The sequence below is a fragment of the Hippocampus zosterae genome, chromosome 11 (genome assembly GCF_025434085.1).
Source record: "Hippocampus zosterae strain Florida chromosome 11, ASM2543408v3, whole genome shotgun sequence".
NCBI lineage: Eukaryota > Metazoa > Chordata > Actinopteri > Syngnathiformes > Syngnathidae > Hippocampus > Hippocampus zosterae.
The window spans coordinates 22,883,635-22,898,261 of record NC_067461.1 but is presented as its reverse complement, the minus strand read 5'-3'; the positions used below and the strand labels follow the sequence as shown (position 1 = coordinate 22,898,261).

Below are 14,627 nucleotides of genomic sequence, written 5' to 3'. Positions count from 1 at the left end.
TTCACCCGGATCCTTCTCACCCGCGCCCTTCCCGCCATTCGAAGCCATCGCTGCCCCCAACAAGCTGGCTTCATGCCCAACCGGTCCACCATCGATCACATCTCAGCAGTTAGACTCATTGTTGAGAAGGTTAGAGATTTTCGGAAGGACCAACATCTTTTTATAGCCTTCATAGATCTCAAAGCTGCCTTTGATACAGTCGACCACCTCTCCCTTTTGGAACATTCTGAAATACCTTGGAGTGCCACCCAAAATAACCACATTGTTCCAGCGACACTACAACAACTCAGAGAGCTGTGTTCGTGTGAATGGGAAGGACTCAGAGTGGTTCCCCACTAACAGCGGGGTCAGACAGGGCTGCGTGGCCGCTCCTGATCTATTTAACTGTGTCATTGACCACCTTATGATCCGAGTACGGGAGCAAGTCTCAGGCGTGTCGCTCGGCAACTTCCACCTGACCGACCTTGAATACGCTGATGACACCACCCTGTTCAGCAACTCCCTCCAACACCTCAGCAGTGCCCTCTCCATATACCAAACAGAAGCAGCAAAGCTGGGCCTCCAAGTAAGCTGGCAGAAAACCAAACTTAGGTATATCGGTGACGGACCCAACCCGTCCCCCCTGATCTTTGGCAGAGACGAAGTGCAATTTGTCAACTCCATCATTTACCTGGGCTCCACTATTACCAGCAGCGGCGATCTCAAGCCAGAGATTGACCGCAGACGCGCCCTCGCGGCCGCGGCAATGCAGTCACTGTGGCGGCCCCTCTGGCGCCACCACTCAGTGTCCCAAAAGACCAAGATGCGCATTTATAACGCAGCAGTTCTTCCCATCCTCCTGTATGGTGCAGAATCCTGGCCATTAAACAAGACCCAGGCCAAGAGGATCGACGGCTTTGACAGCAGGTCACTAAGAACCATTTTGAACATCAGCTGGCACCTCCATGTTTCCAACTCAGACCTCCGAAAACATACCCTTCAGCCCCCTGCATCCCGACTGGCCGCTCAGAGGCGCATCCGTTGGCTTGGTCATCTCCTCCGATTACCCCCGGAACACCCAACTCGTGCCATCTTCTCATTTGATCCAGCGACAGCCGGCTGGAAAAGGCCACTCGGCAGACCCCACACCAGATGGCTCGATGTCATCAGAGAGGATCTCAAACACCAGGGCCTCACCCTGGAGGATGCAGCGGACCTGGCCCATGACCGTGGTCATTGGCGGACCCTGGTGAAGCTGATCGGCTCTACGCACTGCGACGACCCAGCCGAATGAGACTGGGCCCCCGCGTCGCAAGAGCATTATTATTATATTATTATTATACATTGACCTCCCAAAAAATTAAGAAGAGAGGCTTTGAGTGACTACACTTGGAATTGGGGTATGGAATTTTGCTAAAATAACTAATAAATTAATAATAAAATGGTTTAATGTTTTAACCATATTTGTTGAAGAAACCAAACAGTACATGTAGTAAATTTAACATAACTAATAATGAATCGGATACATCTTTCCACAACTTGTTAGTACAGTGTACGGTTGATGACGCTGGTTGATGGCGTCACATACAGTGTCCTACAGTTTTCGTACCCTTGTAACCTCCGAATGAAAATATGTGGACTCTTCTACTAACATGAAATGTGGGAAAATTGGATGGGGCCATCGATTGAAATGACACATATAAAAATGACATTTTTGTTGTATCTTTTGAGGGATGCGATGAACTTTTGGAGCCTGTTAACTATCGTAGCTCACACGTACAGTTTTAAAGTGCTTCCCTGGGCCCTCCGAGAGTCCTATTCTTTGCCCGCGCCCTCGGTGAATTGTACATGAAGCAAACTCGGAATGAGAATAATAACGATAAAAGATAGAGCGCAACAGCTCTGATTACAAGCTGCAATTGCAGACTGCTGAACGCTAACAACTTCCGGTGACGTACTCACGCGCCACCGTAAATTCAAGATCTTTATTTTATTTTTTATTTTTATTTTTTATTTTTTTGTGTGGAAATGAGACCGAGGATGATTAGGGTGCAGAGCACATTAACACAAAATATTAATTTACTTATATTTTTTTCTCCTCGGATCTACTTGGGACCTGTCTTAGATCTACCGCTAGATCAGGATCTACCTAATGGGCACCCCTGCTATACAGTATACACTCGTAGCCTTGGCGGATATGCGCAACTGGGAGGCGTGTGGGGAATCGGAAGATGAAGAAGAAGAAGAAGAAAAAGAAAAAGAAAAAGAAAAAGAAGAAGAAGAAGAAGAAGAAGAAGAAGAAGAAGAAGAAGAAGAAGAAGAAGAAGAAGAAGAAGAAGAAGAAGAAGAAGAAGAAGAAGAAGAAGAAGAAGAAGAAGAAAATATAATATAATATACAAAACATAATAAAGCGTACAAGATACTTTTATATTTGGAGTCAATATGGCGACACGTAGTATCTTGCCACCACCAACCAGGTTGCTGTTTGTTTTAAAGGTGAGAAGAGTCGTGCATGAATGGAAGGTTTGAGATAGCAAGTCATCACCTTTTAGCTAACCGGAAAACATTAAAACAGAGCGAACGTCCTTCGTGGTAGACCTCGAACAGATATTCTCTTCTTTTGTCGACTTCTATGTTCGTGGTGATGAAGCGTGTCACCAAATGTACCCGAGCAGATCATTGAACGTGCTCCCGATTACAATACTCGATTTTAATTTACACTTTTAATTGCACACTTTTTTCTTATTACAGAAAGAACAATCATCACAACAATTATCATAATGTAGTTGCATGATGCAGTAGAGCTCTACTGCAAAATATTCTAAATAATGTCTGTTTTGAAAGTCACACATGTATAAAAGGCAGAGTGTTTGATAAATGTCAATAATTCCTGAAATGACCAAAAGATGTGTTGTTTTGCAGCATGCCCCCTTCCAGTCCGGATGGTGTGCTATTAACAGCAAGGCTCAGTATTCCACCGCCCCTAATCTGAATGAAAAGGTAATATATATATATGTATATATATATATATATTTAAATATTAAACTCTTGTCTGCTTTTGACTACGTAGTGATTTCTGAGGATCCTATTGTCAAATAGAATTGGACCCTAATTCTGGACACTTAAAAAAAGTTCATTTGTGGTGTAATCCTTGCCATTGAAAGATATTTGTCAAAATTACTGCTTTGTATATTTGAAAATATCTCATAAATCTTAGGAAGCACATATATTTTTTGCTCGAAAAATGGCCTGCCACCTATCTTGGATTTTTATTGTGGCTTGTGGGTATAGAGGTGAATGTATTGTTCTGTTTGTTTGGTATCAGGATGAATAAAGACATTTGCCAAATTTTAGAAGAGGCGTGGAGGCAAGACGTCATTGTCATTTGCTTTCTATATTTTTTGTGAAGAAAATCTTTGATATCAGTTTAAGGCCATGTTGCCAGGCAGTAATACATTAAGTCTTTATTTTCACCCCCTGCTCATCATTGAATACCTGTTTTTTTGTGTGTGTGTGAAGTGTGGTACGTTGTATTAGTTTTCTCACTAATCACTGAAAAAAAGGCATAGATTTTTTTACAACTTAATTGTTTTCATTTCCTTCCACAGACATTTGACAAGATTCTAATAGCAAACAGAGGGGAGATTGCTTGTAGGGTAAGACTGCATGGACTACTTCCAAAAATGTAATTCACCTTTAACTCATTGAATACCACCCCTTTTCACTGGAGCAACCCCCTCAATCCCTCACATTTTACTGAATTTTGACTGATTGCAAGGCCCACCGAATTTTCTGTTCTATAGCTATATATACATGCAACCTGTCAAAAGAAAAGTGAGACTCTCTTCTTTCACCAGAAGAAAAGTTTGTTTCTATCTTTCTCCGTTCGTTGGCAATCAGCATTAGAAAACTGCTAAGTTTTATGGAAAAATCTGCAAAAATCCAGAGAAAATGAGCTTTTTGCAAAGCTTTTTACACTATTTTTTGCTTTTATGACAGCTCAAATACCTCAATAATGTGTTCCTCCTACAAAAGAACATTACAAATAATGTTTTTGTAATAAATAATAATTTATTTGCACACAACAAAACCATTGAACTATGAACAAAAGTGCAAATTGAACAATGAACGAAAGTGCAGCTGTGGAGAGGATGGTTTTTGGCTTTCCACCAGTTTGTCACCACATCGATTCATCCCACCACGTCCAGATGCACGACCTATAAATTATAGAAACATAAAAAATTGCTAATATATCTTGCTGCAGAGTGAGGCACAACAATTTTATTTACCTTTCTGTCCACCACCGTCATCTTTTGGCTTCTGGTTGGACAATCTGTAATTTATAGAAGTATGTACAATTACCACACTTTTATTTTTTTTATTGTTGCTTTCCACTTACATTTCAACATCTTCCACACACGCATACATGCTCGCACACTGCTATTTACACCATTCATTCCACGTTGCTCAGCATCCAATTTGAAATGAAATGGAATATGAATTTAACACTAGCCCCACGGGAGGCGCACGATGCTCTGCCAAGCGATGGTCCCTGACGTGGAGCATGTTCATCTTCATCAGATGAATTCGAAACTTGGCATGAGCCATGCGGGCCGCGTGCAGCACGCCATGTTTGCGCAGGCTGACGTTCGTTTGACGGGTGCTGCTTTCGATTACGTGACCGAAGCGTCATCTTCTCTTCCACACAAATAACCATCTCCTCTGTTTTGTTTCGAGGATGTTTTTATACCGAAAAAAACAATCCTTTCCTTTTCTCCATCGTTGCTAGTTGCTAATGTTCTAATCCACTATCCACATACGCTCCTCCTCCACTACCGTATTTTCACGACTATAAGGCGCCATTAAAAGTCTAAAATTTTCTCCAAAATGGACAGGACGCCTTATAATGCGGAGCGGAGCGTCTTTTATATGAGCCGAGTTCCAAAATCTGGCTGAGACCCGACACGCTGTTTATATAGAGAAAAGGCGGAAGTGAGGTCGACCAATCAGTGAAGCGCGTCCGTGCACTTATATGTAAATATATGGAGAGAGAGAAAATGTGTACGTGAGTGACGACACGCACGCATGCGAAGAAGAGGTCGGCCAATCAGTGAAGCGCGTCCGTGCACTTATATGTAAATTATGGAGAGAGAGAAAATGTGTACGTGAGTGACGACGCGCACGCATGCGGAGAAGAGCTCGGCCAATCAGTGAAGTGCGGAGAAGAGGTCGGCCAATCAGTGAAGCGCGTCCGTGCACTTATATGTAAATTATGGAGAGAGAGAAAATGTGTACGTGAGTGACGACACGCACGCCTGCGGAGAAGAGGTCGGCCAATCAGTGAAGCGCGTCCGTGCACATATATCTATATATATATATATTGCGCGTCGTCCCGCACGCGGTCTGTCCTTCCGTCTGTCCCTTTTCAAAACGTACCTACTTCACCGCGCCGCTGCGTGCCGCCACTGCGCCGCTCAGGCAGTGGCTCACTACGATCGCGCGGGCATCTTAGCAAAAAAATGTTGTCTACCCACAAGCATTGCAATGAAATTGTTAGTTATTTAGTAGAGCTAAACATCTCTTTATTTTCGCGATAAGCCACCTTACCAGCCTTTCGCAGGAACTAGCTGATGAGCCGCCCGGAGGGCTTCTAGCAGGTACCAGCTGTACCCAACCGTACGGTGCGTCGAATAGTCGTGAAAATACGGTATACGTCCTTTCTACTACTTCTGCGGCCTAATCCTGGTGGATTTTTGCACCACTGCCACCCGATGGCCATTTTTTTGCTATTTAACATTGCCGTCAAGCCTAATCCTTTGGTGAGAAGTTGCATCAGACTCTCTTGCACCCTGCCCCATGAAAAAACGTGATTGACGTATTAATACGTCATGGGGAGGGAGCGGCTCTGCGCTAATTGACGTATACGTCAAAGGGTGTAAATGAGTTGAGGGGCTTTATAAAAATGGCAAATAAGAGTGGGGAAATAAGGCATCTCTCTCGACACCCCCTTTCTAAACTGAAAGAATTGCTTAAGACGAATAAAGGATATCTTATCTTATTTAGCCTTACTTTGGCTCTACTTACTTTGGTCTCCCTTTTGCAATGGAAGGCGTGGACCCGGGTCACGCTCTCATTCTCATATACATCAACACAATGGGCAGCCATTTGGGCCAGACCTGTGTCTTAACATTTAAGGAGCTTGGCTTAGATTATGCCGTTTTAAGTTAAGTTAAGATATCCTTTATTTGTCCCACACTGGGGAAATTTACAGCCTCCAGCAGCAAGAATGTAGGTAGAAAGAAGAAAGAAGAAAAAAAACATTGTTCAATTAAGTGCAATATAAATACAAAAGGGATAAATCACAGTCCTATTTAGAATTGTCCTTCACATCATTTAAGTATTATTATTAATTATTTGTGTTATTTTTATTCAGCAGCCTGACAGCAGTCGGTAGGAACGAGCGTCGGTATCTCTCCTTCTTGCAGCGCGGGTATAATAGTCTCTGGCTGAAGGAGCTTCCCAAGTGCTGTCGGGGCGGGCAGGAGGGGGTGGGAAGGACTGTCCATCATAGCTTTTAGCTTAGTTAGCATCCTTCTGTTGCCCACCTCCGCCAGAGTGTCAAGGGAGCAGCCCAGGACAGAACTGGCCTTCCTGACCAGTCGCTCCAGTTTTCACGTTCAACAGCACCTCAAGATTGAGGATGGTAGCTTCAATGTGTTCTGAGGTCAAACTTCCATTGTTGTACCAATTGTTGGAGGAAAGTTTTCCTGGGATTCCCCATCGGGAATTATTTCCATGAAGAGGGCCTTAGTCACCCTGCTGGTGGATGCATGTTTAGCTAAATGCTTCAACCCATTTGGAAAACATGTCTACCTTGACGAGGCAGTACCGTATTTTCACGACTATTCGACGCAGCGTACGGTTGGGCGCAGTCTCATTAATGGGTGACATTTCTGTATTTTACACATGGACAGACCGCACTGTACCAATGGGCGCAGTTTTACAGTGGTAAAACATACGCCAGCTTAAACATACGGCATGCATGCGCGCACGCTAACACGTTAGCTTGAAGCATACGGTAGCATGCCAAGACATACAGATACAAGCTAAAAACACGTTTTTAAAAAGGCAACGAAAGCAGAACTGAGTTCGGGTGTATTTTATTTTGCCATCGTACAATGTTCTCACGTTTTTCGATCAATCATCACCCAGAAATCCATCAAAGTCCTCATCCTCTGTATCAGAAGCAGAGGACTGCACATCCCAGTTGTCATTGAACGCATCACATGCTAGTGTGAGTTGCTACGCATTGCCGAGCGGAAAGAAGGAGCAGCAACAGCAAAGTCAACATTTCTATCGTGTGAAGCTTTCCCACATTTGAAAGTAAAGAACAGAGCCGAAACATGGTGGCAGCGCGTGTGTGTGTAGAAAGAATTGAACAATTGTGCAAGTACCGTAATCCATCAAAAACGCCGCGTTCCCTCTCGTTGTTGCGTATTGTGGCGTAACTCGCCCAGCGCTGCCTCTCACTCTTTGTAAAGTTGTGTTTGCCATCGATCATCCATTGTTCCCATGCCGTTCGCAACTTTACTTTGAACGCTCGGTTGATGCCAATGTCCAGCGGTTGAAGTTCTTAGTCAAGCCTCCGGGAACAACGACAAGCTCAGAGTTCATTTGCTTGACTTGGTTTTTCACCGCTGCTGTGAGATGGGCATGCATGCCAAAAGCATAACCGGTGGCTTTAAGTTTGAACTGAGCTTCGTAGGCGTGTCTCTTTGTCAAATTTATTTTCAGGGGTTCTTAGAAACCAAAACCGGAGTTGTTTTGCAACAATGCACATTGCCACACTCTATACAGGTGTTGGTACCTGCTTGCGGTGTCCCTTTAGCATCCACTTACACGCCCACCCTTCACCATCGGCGGACTGCTCCCCAGCTTGCCTGTCCTCTCTCTCTCTCTCTCTCTCTCTCTCTCTCTCTCTCTCTCTCTCTCTCTCTCTCTCTCTCTCTCTCTCTCTCTCTCTCTCTCTCTCTCTCTCTCTCTCTCTCTCTCTCTCTCTCTCTCTCTCTCTCTCTCTCTCTCTCTCTCTCTCTCTCTCTCTCTCTCTCTCTCTCTCTCTCTCTCTCTCTCTCTCTCTCTCTCTCTCTCTCTCTCTCTCTCTCTCTCTCTCTCTCTCTCTCTCTCTCTCTCTCTCTCTCTCTCTCTCTGCCTCTCCATATATGTATATATACACGCCCACCCTTCCCTGATTGGCCGACTTCTTTCCCGCATGCCTGGCCACAGTCACTTCCGCCTTTTCTCTATACAAACAGCGTGTCGGCTGTCAGTCAGATTTTGGAACTCAGCGCATACAAAGGACGCTTCGCACCATAAGTCGTCCTGTCCATTTTGGAGAAAATTTAAGACTTTTAGTGGCGCCTTATAGTCGTGAAAATACGGTACTTTTTACCCTCATTTGGAGTCGACTCAATAAAATCCATTATGACATGTTGGAATGGTCTGATAGGTGGCAGATGTGCAGCTTATTGTGTGAGTGGTGTGGGTCTTCCAGAGTTGTTTTGGGCACAGATTAAGCATTTATTTGTAAAAACTCGTGGCAAAGACAGAAAACCCTTAGTTGAACCACTGAGCGTTGACTGCCGCACACATCCTTCCTTTTGACACATGGTCCAATTTTTGTGACAACTTGCCGTAGAAGAGATGGAGGGCATGTGGAAGGCAGGGATTACCCTCTGGGAAGGACAAAACACCCAAGTGGTTTTGGGCACCAGAGGCAGCACTCATCCGGTGTGGAGAGACTCATGAGATCGGAGAGGGAGACAGGGGACCAGAAAGATACGGGACCGCTGCGCCTCGCCATACAAGTGTAAGGGTCGTTGGAAGGCATTCAGAGACGATGAAAAAAGAGCACCACATGAAGCCTGAGTGGGGACCCAATCGGTGGCGTCACACACCTTTTGACAAAGGGTCCCACATTCTGCCACTGTCTGTTCCAGGGTTTAGCCAAAGGAACTCGGGGAACAGTGACTGACCGCTCATTTTAGAGGGAGCGGATAAATCTTTGGATCGAATGACTGAACATGTTACACCGGAGTCTACTAAAAAAGACAAATGAGTTCCTGCCACCAAGCATGTCACAGTCGGAAGTCGTTAGTAAGCTGTTGTTTCACACTCGATATATCTACCTGTTGGGGTGGATGTTGAAACCTCCAACTCGCGTATCTTATCCTGTACTGAAGCAAGCAGTGAATCAGTAGCAAGTGGCTCTTCTTTGCAATGAGCTTGTGATGTTGTGTGCGTGAGTTGTTGTCTGCATTGGACCCTGCGGTGGGCTGTGGTGTCCCAGAGTTGGATCGTCAGTCGGGGAAAGGTTGTCAGGACTAAACCCTCCCTGTGGGCGTTGATTGATGGGATTGTGATAACACCCATGATTTTATGCTCCGATGTTGGCGACGTGGGTGGGAACACTGGTTAGACCAATGACTTGGCTGCCCATCGTTGTAGCGGACATCATTTTTACTGTCTCTGGGGTATGGAGGGTTACGACCCCGGAACGGTTGACGTGGTCGGTTATGTGGCCCACCAGAGGGCGCTGAAGGAGGAGGGACCGCTGCTGCATGTCCGCCTTGATGACGATGGGGAGATGCAGGTGCGGGATAAATCAACTTTCATCTGGAAGTTGTCACTGAGGACATTGAAGATTGACACCAGATATTTCTGGTAATACTTTTTCTGTTTTTTCCAATTTTTCCCATTTGAACTTCTTTTATGAAGCCATTTTTGCAATAGTTTTCCCTCTCAAAACTGCCTTGCTGGTGGGTCCCATGAGCAAGTCATTGAGGAGGAAGCATTTTTCAGAGCTCCTGCACATCTGAAATGATTTTCAAACAAAAACAACCAAATATACATAACTGATCCCATACTTGCCTATGAGAACATAATGAAACGAGTGACCTAACCATAAGCTAAATGGCCAAAAACCTTCAGAAACAATACTGCGCTCATGGTAACAACTCGTGGCCTTCTAGAAACATCTACCGTACGCCGAGTGAGGCTCAACGCAGCACTCCTTCACGATAATGATTTTATTTCTTTAATTTTAAAAGATTTGAGGATGTATCTTACACTCGAGACAAACCCTCTGATGTTATGGGATTGTGCCAAACCTTATTTGAGAGGCGAAATTATTTCATTTACTGTATGTCTGCAAAGAAAAAAACTGAGGGAAACTACACAGAGACAATTAGAAGATAAAATCGAATGCTTCGAGCAGGAACATAAGCAATCAGCATAAATCAGGATTAATGATATAAGGCCAGTCGATCTCGGTCGGCAGGTAGTCCGTGGACTGGCCCCAAGTCAACTGCGAGGGGTGTAGGGGGAGATGGTGTGTGTGTGTGTGTGTGTGTGTGTGCGTGCGTGCATGTGTGCGCACGCATGTTATTACTATTACCGTATTTTCACGACTATAAGGCGCCATTAAAACTCTTAAATTTTCTCCAAAATGGACAAGACGCCTTATAATGCGGAGCGTCTAGTCTAGTGTAAGCGCCAAGTTCCAAAGCCTGACTGAGAGCACCTGGCCGACACGTTGTTTTATACAGAGAAAAAGCGGACGTGAGTGACGACAGGCATGCGGAAGTCCGCCTTTGAGTGAAGGGTGGGCGTGTAAGAGGACACTAAAGGCACGTCCCTAGCAGGTACCAGTCGCGTGAGTACATTGTAAAATGGCTAAATAAAGTACAACCGAACTCAGTTTTGCTTCCGTTGCCTTTTTAAAAACGTGTTTTTAGCGTGTGTCCATATGTCCTAGCTGCTATCGTATGCCTTAAGCTAACATACCTGGTATGTTTTAGCGTGCATGCATGCTACCGTATGCTTCAAGCTAACGTGTTTTTAGCGCGCGTGCATGCATGCCGTATGTTTAAGCTGGCGTATGTTTTACCATGCCTGGCTGTGCTCAATAATACAGTGCGTTTTGTATATGTGTCAAATACAGAAATAGCAACCGTTACTGAGACTGCGCCCAACAATACGGTGTGCCGAATGATCGTGAAAATACAGTATATATTTTCGTGTTAGTGTACACTGCATCCAAAGCATCCTATGAGTTTCACTTTCACAAAAAAAGGATCAAATAAAATAAAAAAGCAGGTGGGATGACCTGGCTCACCAGAAGTTGTTAGCGGTCAATAGTCTGCAATTGCAGCTGGCAATCAAAGCTGTTGAGATGCATCTATTTTTTGTTTATTCTCAGTCAAAGTTTGTTTATCTGCAATTCACCGATGGCACTGGCAAAGAATGGGAATCTGGAGCGCCAGGAGAAGCATTTTAAAACGGTACATGTGAGCTATGATAGTGATGTTTCTGCACTTAACACGCTGCATAAGCCTCCGTGTCAGGTCTTCCACTAAGGTAGGCAGTCATTTCCTTTTCTCAAACTCACAAACTCTTGTATCTACCGTATTTTCACGACTATAAGGTGCCATTAAAAGTCTTAAATTTTCTCCAAAATGGACAGGACGCCTTATGGTGCGGAGCGTCCTTTGTATGCGCTGAGTTCCAAAATCTGACTGACAGCCGACACGCTGTTTATATAGAGAAAAGGCGGAAGTGACTGTGGCCAGGCATGCGGGAAACAGTTCGGCCAATCAGGGAAGGGTGGGTGTGTATATATACATATATGGAGAGGGAGAGAGAGAGAGAGGACAGGCAAGGGTGGGCGTGTAAGTGGACGTCACGCTAAAGGGACGCCGCAAGCAGGCACCAACACCTGTATAGAGTGTGGCAATGTGCATTGTTGCAAAACAACTCCGGTTTTGGTTTCTAAGAACCACTGAAAATAAATTTGACAAAGAGACACGCCTACGAAGCTCAGTTCAAACTTAAAGCCACCGGTTATGCTTTTGGCATGCGTGCCCATCTCACAGCAGCGGTGAAAAACCAAGTCAAGCAAATGAACTCTGAGCTTGCCGTTATTCCCGGAGGCTTGACTAAAGAACTCCAACCGCTGGACATTGGCATCAACCGGGCGTTCAAAGTAAAGTTGCGAACGGCATGGGAATAATGGATGATCGATGGCAAACACAACTTTACAAAGAGTGAGAGGCAGCGCTGGGCGAGTTACGCCACAATAAGCAACAACGAGAGGGAACGCGGCGTTTTTGATGGATTACGGTACTTGCACAATTGTTCAATTCTTTCGACACACACACGCGCTGCCACCATGTTTCGCTCTGTTCTTTACTTTCAAATGTGGGAAAGCTTCACACGAGATAAATGTTGACTTTGCTGTTGCTGCTCCTTCTTTCCGCTCGGCAATGCGTAGCAACTCACACTAGCATGTGATGCGTTCAATGACAACTGTGATGTGCAGTCGTCTGCTTCTGATACAGAGGATGAGGACTTTGATGGATTTCTGGGTGATGATTGATCGAAAAATGTGAGAACATTGTACGATGGCTAAATAAAATACACCCGAACTCAGTTCTGCTTTCTTTGCCTTTTTAAAAACGTGTTTTTAGCTTGTACCTGTATGTCTTGGCATGCTACCGTATGCTTCAAGCTAACGTGTTAGCGTGCGCGCATGCATGCCGTATGTTTAAGCTGGCGTATGTTTTACCACTGTAAAACTGCGCCCATTGGTACAGTGCGGTCTGTCTATGTGTAAAATACAGAAATGTCACCCATTAATGAGACTGCGCCCAACAGTACGCTGCGTCGAATAGTCGTGAAAATACGGTACTATATTTTTCTATATCGTTCATGATCAGGGCCCGTTATAGCTGTTGCTCATCATGGCCTGTGTGTGTGTGTGTGTGTTTGTTGGGGAGTATGCGTGTACGTGTGTCGGATCGTGGGATCGTGGCTGCTTGAAAATACATCTTTGGTCAAAATAAATGTAGGGCAACCCTGATTTAAGGGCACCCCACAGGAACACGAACAGCCTTTTGTCTGACAAGACTGGGGGAACCTTAAGATTTACAAATCAGAAATACTATGAGGATGGAAATACGGCAAGTACATTTTTAACATTCAGGCTGAGAAAGCACTGATCTATGAATATTGTGCAGAAGATTAACTCACAAATGAATATGGCCCCAACAAAACCAAAAAGTTGGGGCCTTTGCAGAACCCTAAGAATCATTGTACAAATAACACTGACACATGCTGCAATGATACAGAACTCTCACATTACTTAAAGCATATAAAACTAACCGAGCAAACGAAAATCAACAGGCTAGGAATTATATAAGCCAATTGGAGAATCTGAAATCAAGCAGGCGATATCCATGCTATGAACTGGTAAGAGCCCAGACACACACGGTTTTAAGAAGCAAAAGATGGTCTCAAATATCTCAGCATCGCTATCTCTCTCTCCATTTAGCGAGCGAGCTAACTGGCTATCAACAAAAAACAATTTAATATAAAAGTGAGCATACTCGATAAAAACATACATTTTTATAAAGTAACCCAAATGTTTTTCAATGCAATCTTCAATGCATCTGGTTGTCCAACAATGTCAATTCTAGTGTCACCTTACCAGACTTGAAACGATTTCAGTTGTTCGCTCGCCTTTATGAATCAGACTTTTTTTTTCAACTTTCCCATGGTGCCTCCAGCTGCTCTCTCCTCCTTTTGGAGACCGGGACTTGTGCGACATCAGGTTCTTAATTCTGTCTGCCCAGCTCGTCAGAGGTTTGTAGAGCCACGGAAAGGCCTCTCCTCACCATGTTAGTAGTAGCTTCCTGTGCTGTGTTGTACAGGCACGTCTCTATCTCCATCTCTCTCCCTCTCCCTCACCCTCTCCCTCTTCCTCTCTCTCTCTCTCTCTCTCTCTCTGTCTCTCTCTCTCTCTCTCTCTCAGATCTTCTCATTCTCTTTAAATATATGTTCCACAAATATCATTGATGCAGAGTGGCTCTCGGCCCCCATGTATTATTTTTCTTTTTTTTTGTCCCGTCTCACTTGTCTCGCCTTGATTTGGGATCTTGTCTTCCAATTTAGCTCTCGCTTTAATAGCTCCAATGTAGCTTTTTTTTTTTTTAGCGCACCACTGTAATCTTGATGATGATGATGTTTTTTGAGGCTTGTACAGTAAATATTCCCATCCCCGGAATTCTATAGAAAGGAATATCCTTCACCCGGAATAAAAACCTATGCATTAACATTTTGACTACGATATTACGTGTTACCGGATGTTGCGTAAGCGGAAATTCCACGACCCGTAACCCGGATGGAGGTGTTATGCCGCGGGAGCTTAAATACACGCAACTCCCACTCGATGCAACGGAAAATATTGACGCTGAAACAGGTTTTCACTTTGCGTTTTTCGATCATCAGATTCTAAACAACGACGTGTAAGTGAGTGTTTATTGCCGTGCGCTTTACTGAAACTGTGAGAACGTGGCACTCTTAAAAGCAGCACCCACTCGACATGACTGAAGAAACATGTTCGATTCGCCGTTTTCATTCATCAGATTCGAAACGAAGACATAAACGACTTTTTATTGGCGTGCGTTTTACTGTAATTGCGAAAGATTTCAACTTTATTCACTTACGTCGTGTGGATCATCGCATCGAAACGTAGAAGAACTGTAACGACTAGAGCGGAGCGAGGGAAATGCATCCGTTTGAGCAGGCTGCAC

The 14,627-nt window shown here is 44.4% G+C and overlaps 1 protein-coding gene and 1 long non-coding RNA gene across 2 annotated transcripts in view; one reads left to right on the top strand and one right to left on the bottom strand.

Annotated features, from left to right (window-relative positions):
* Positions 1 to 2,237: 2,237 nt before the first annotated feature.
* pcca (propionyl-CoA carboxylase subunit alpha) overlaps positions 2,238 to 14,627 on the top strand; it is a 71,612-nt gene continuing 59,222 nt past the window's right edge. The window contains exons 1-3 of the mRNA XM_052081051.1: positions 2,238 to 2,475; positions 2,902 to 2,979; positions 3,588 to 3,635. Coding sequence (XP_051937011.1) covers positions 2,422 to 2,475; positions 2,902 to 2,979; positions 3,588 to 3,635 — 180 coding nt within the window. The 5' untranslated portion in view covers positions 2,238 to 2,421. The remainder of the gene's footprint in view (positions 2,476 to 2,901; positions 2,980 to 3,587; positions 3,636 to 14,627) is intronic.
* LOC127610755 (uncharacterized) lies at positions 4,051 to 14,408 on the bottom strand. Its single transcript, XR_007965026.1, has 3 exons — positions 13,523 to 14,408; positions 4,269 to 4,312; positions 4,051 to 4,196 (listed from the first exon to the last, which is right to left on the bottom strand). It is a non-coding gene; the product is annotated as an uncharacterized LOC127610755 (long non-coding RNA).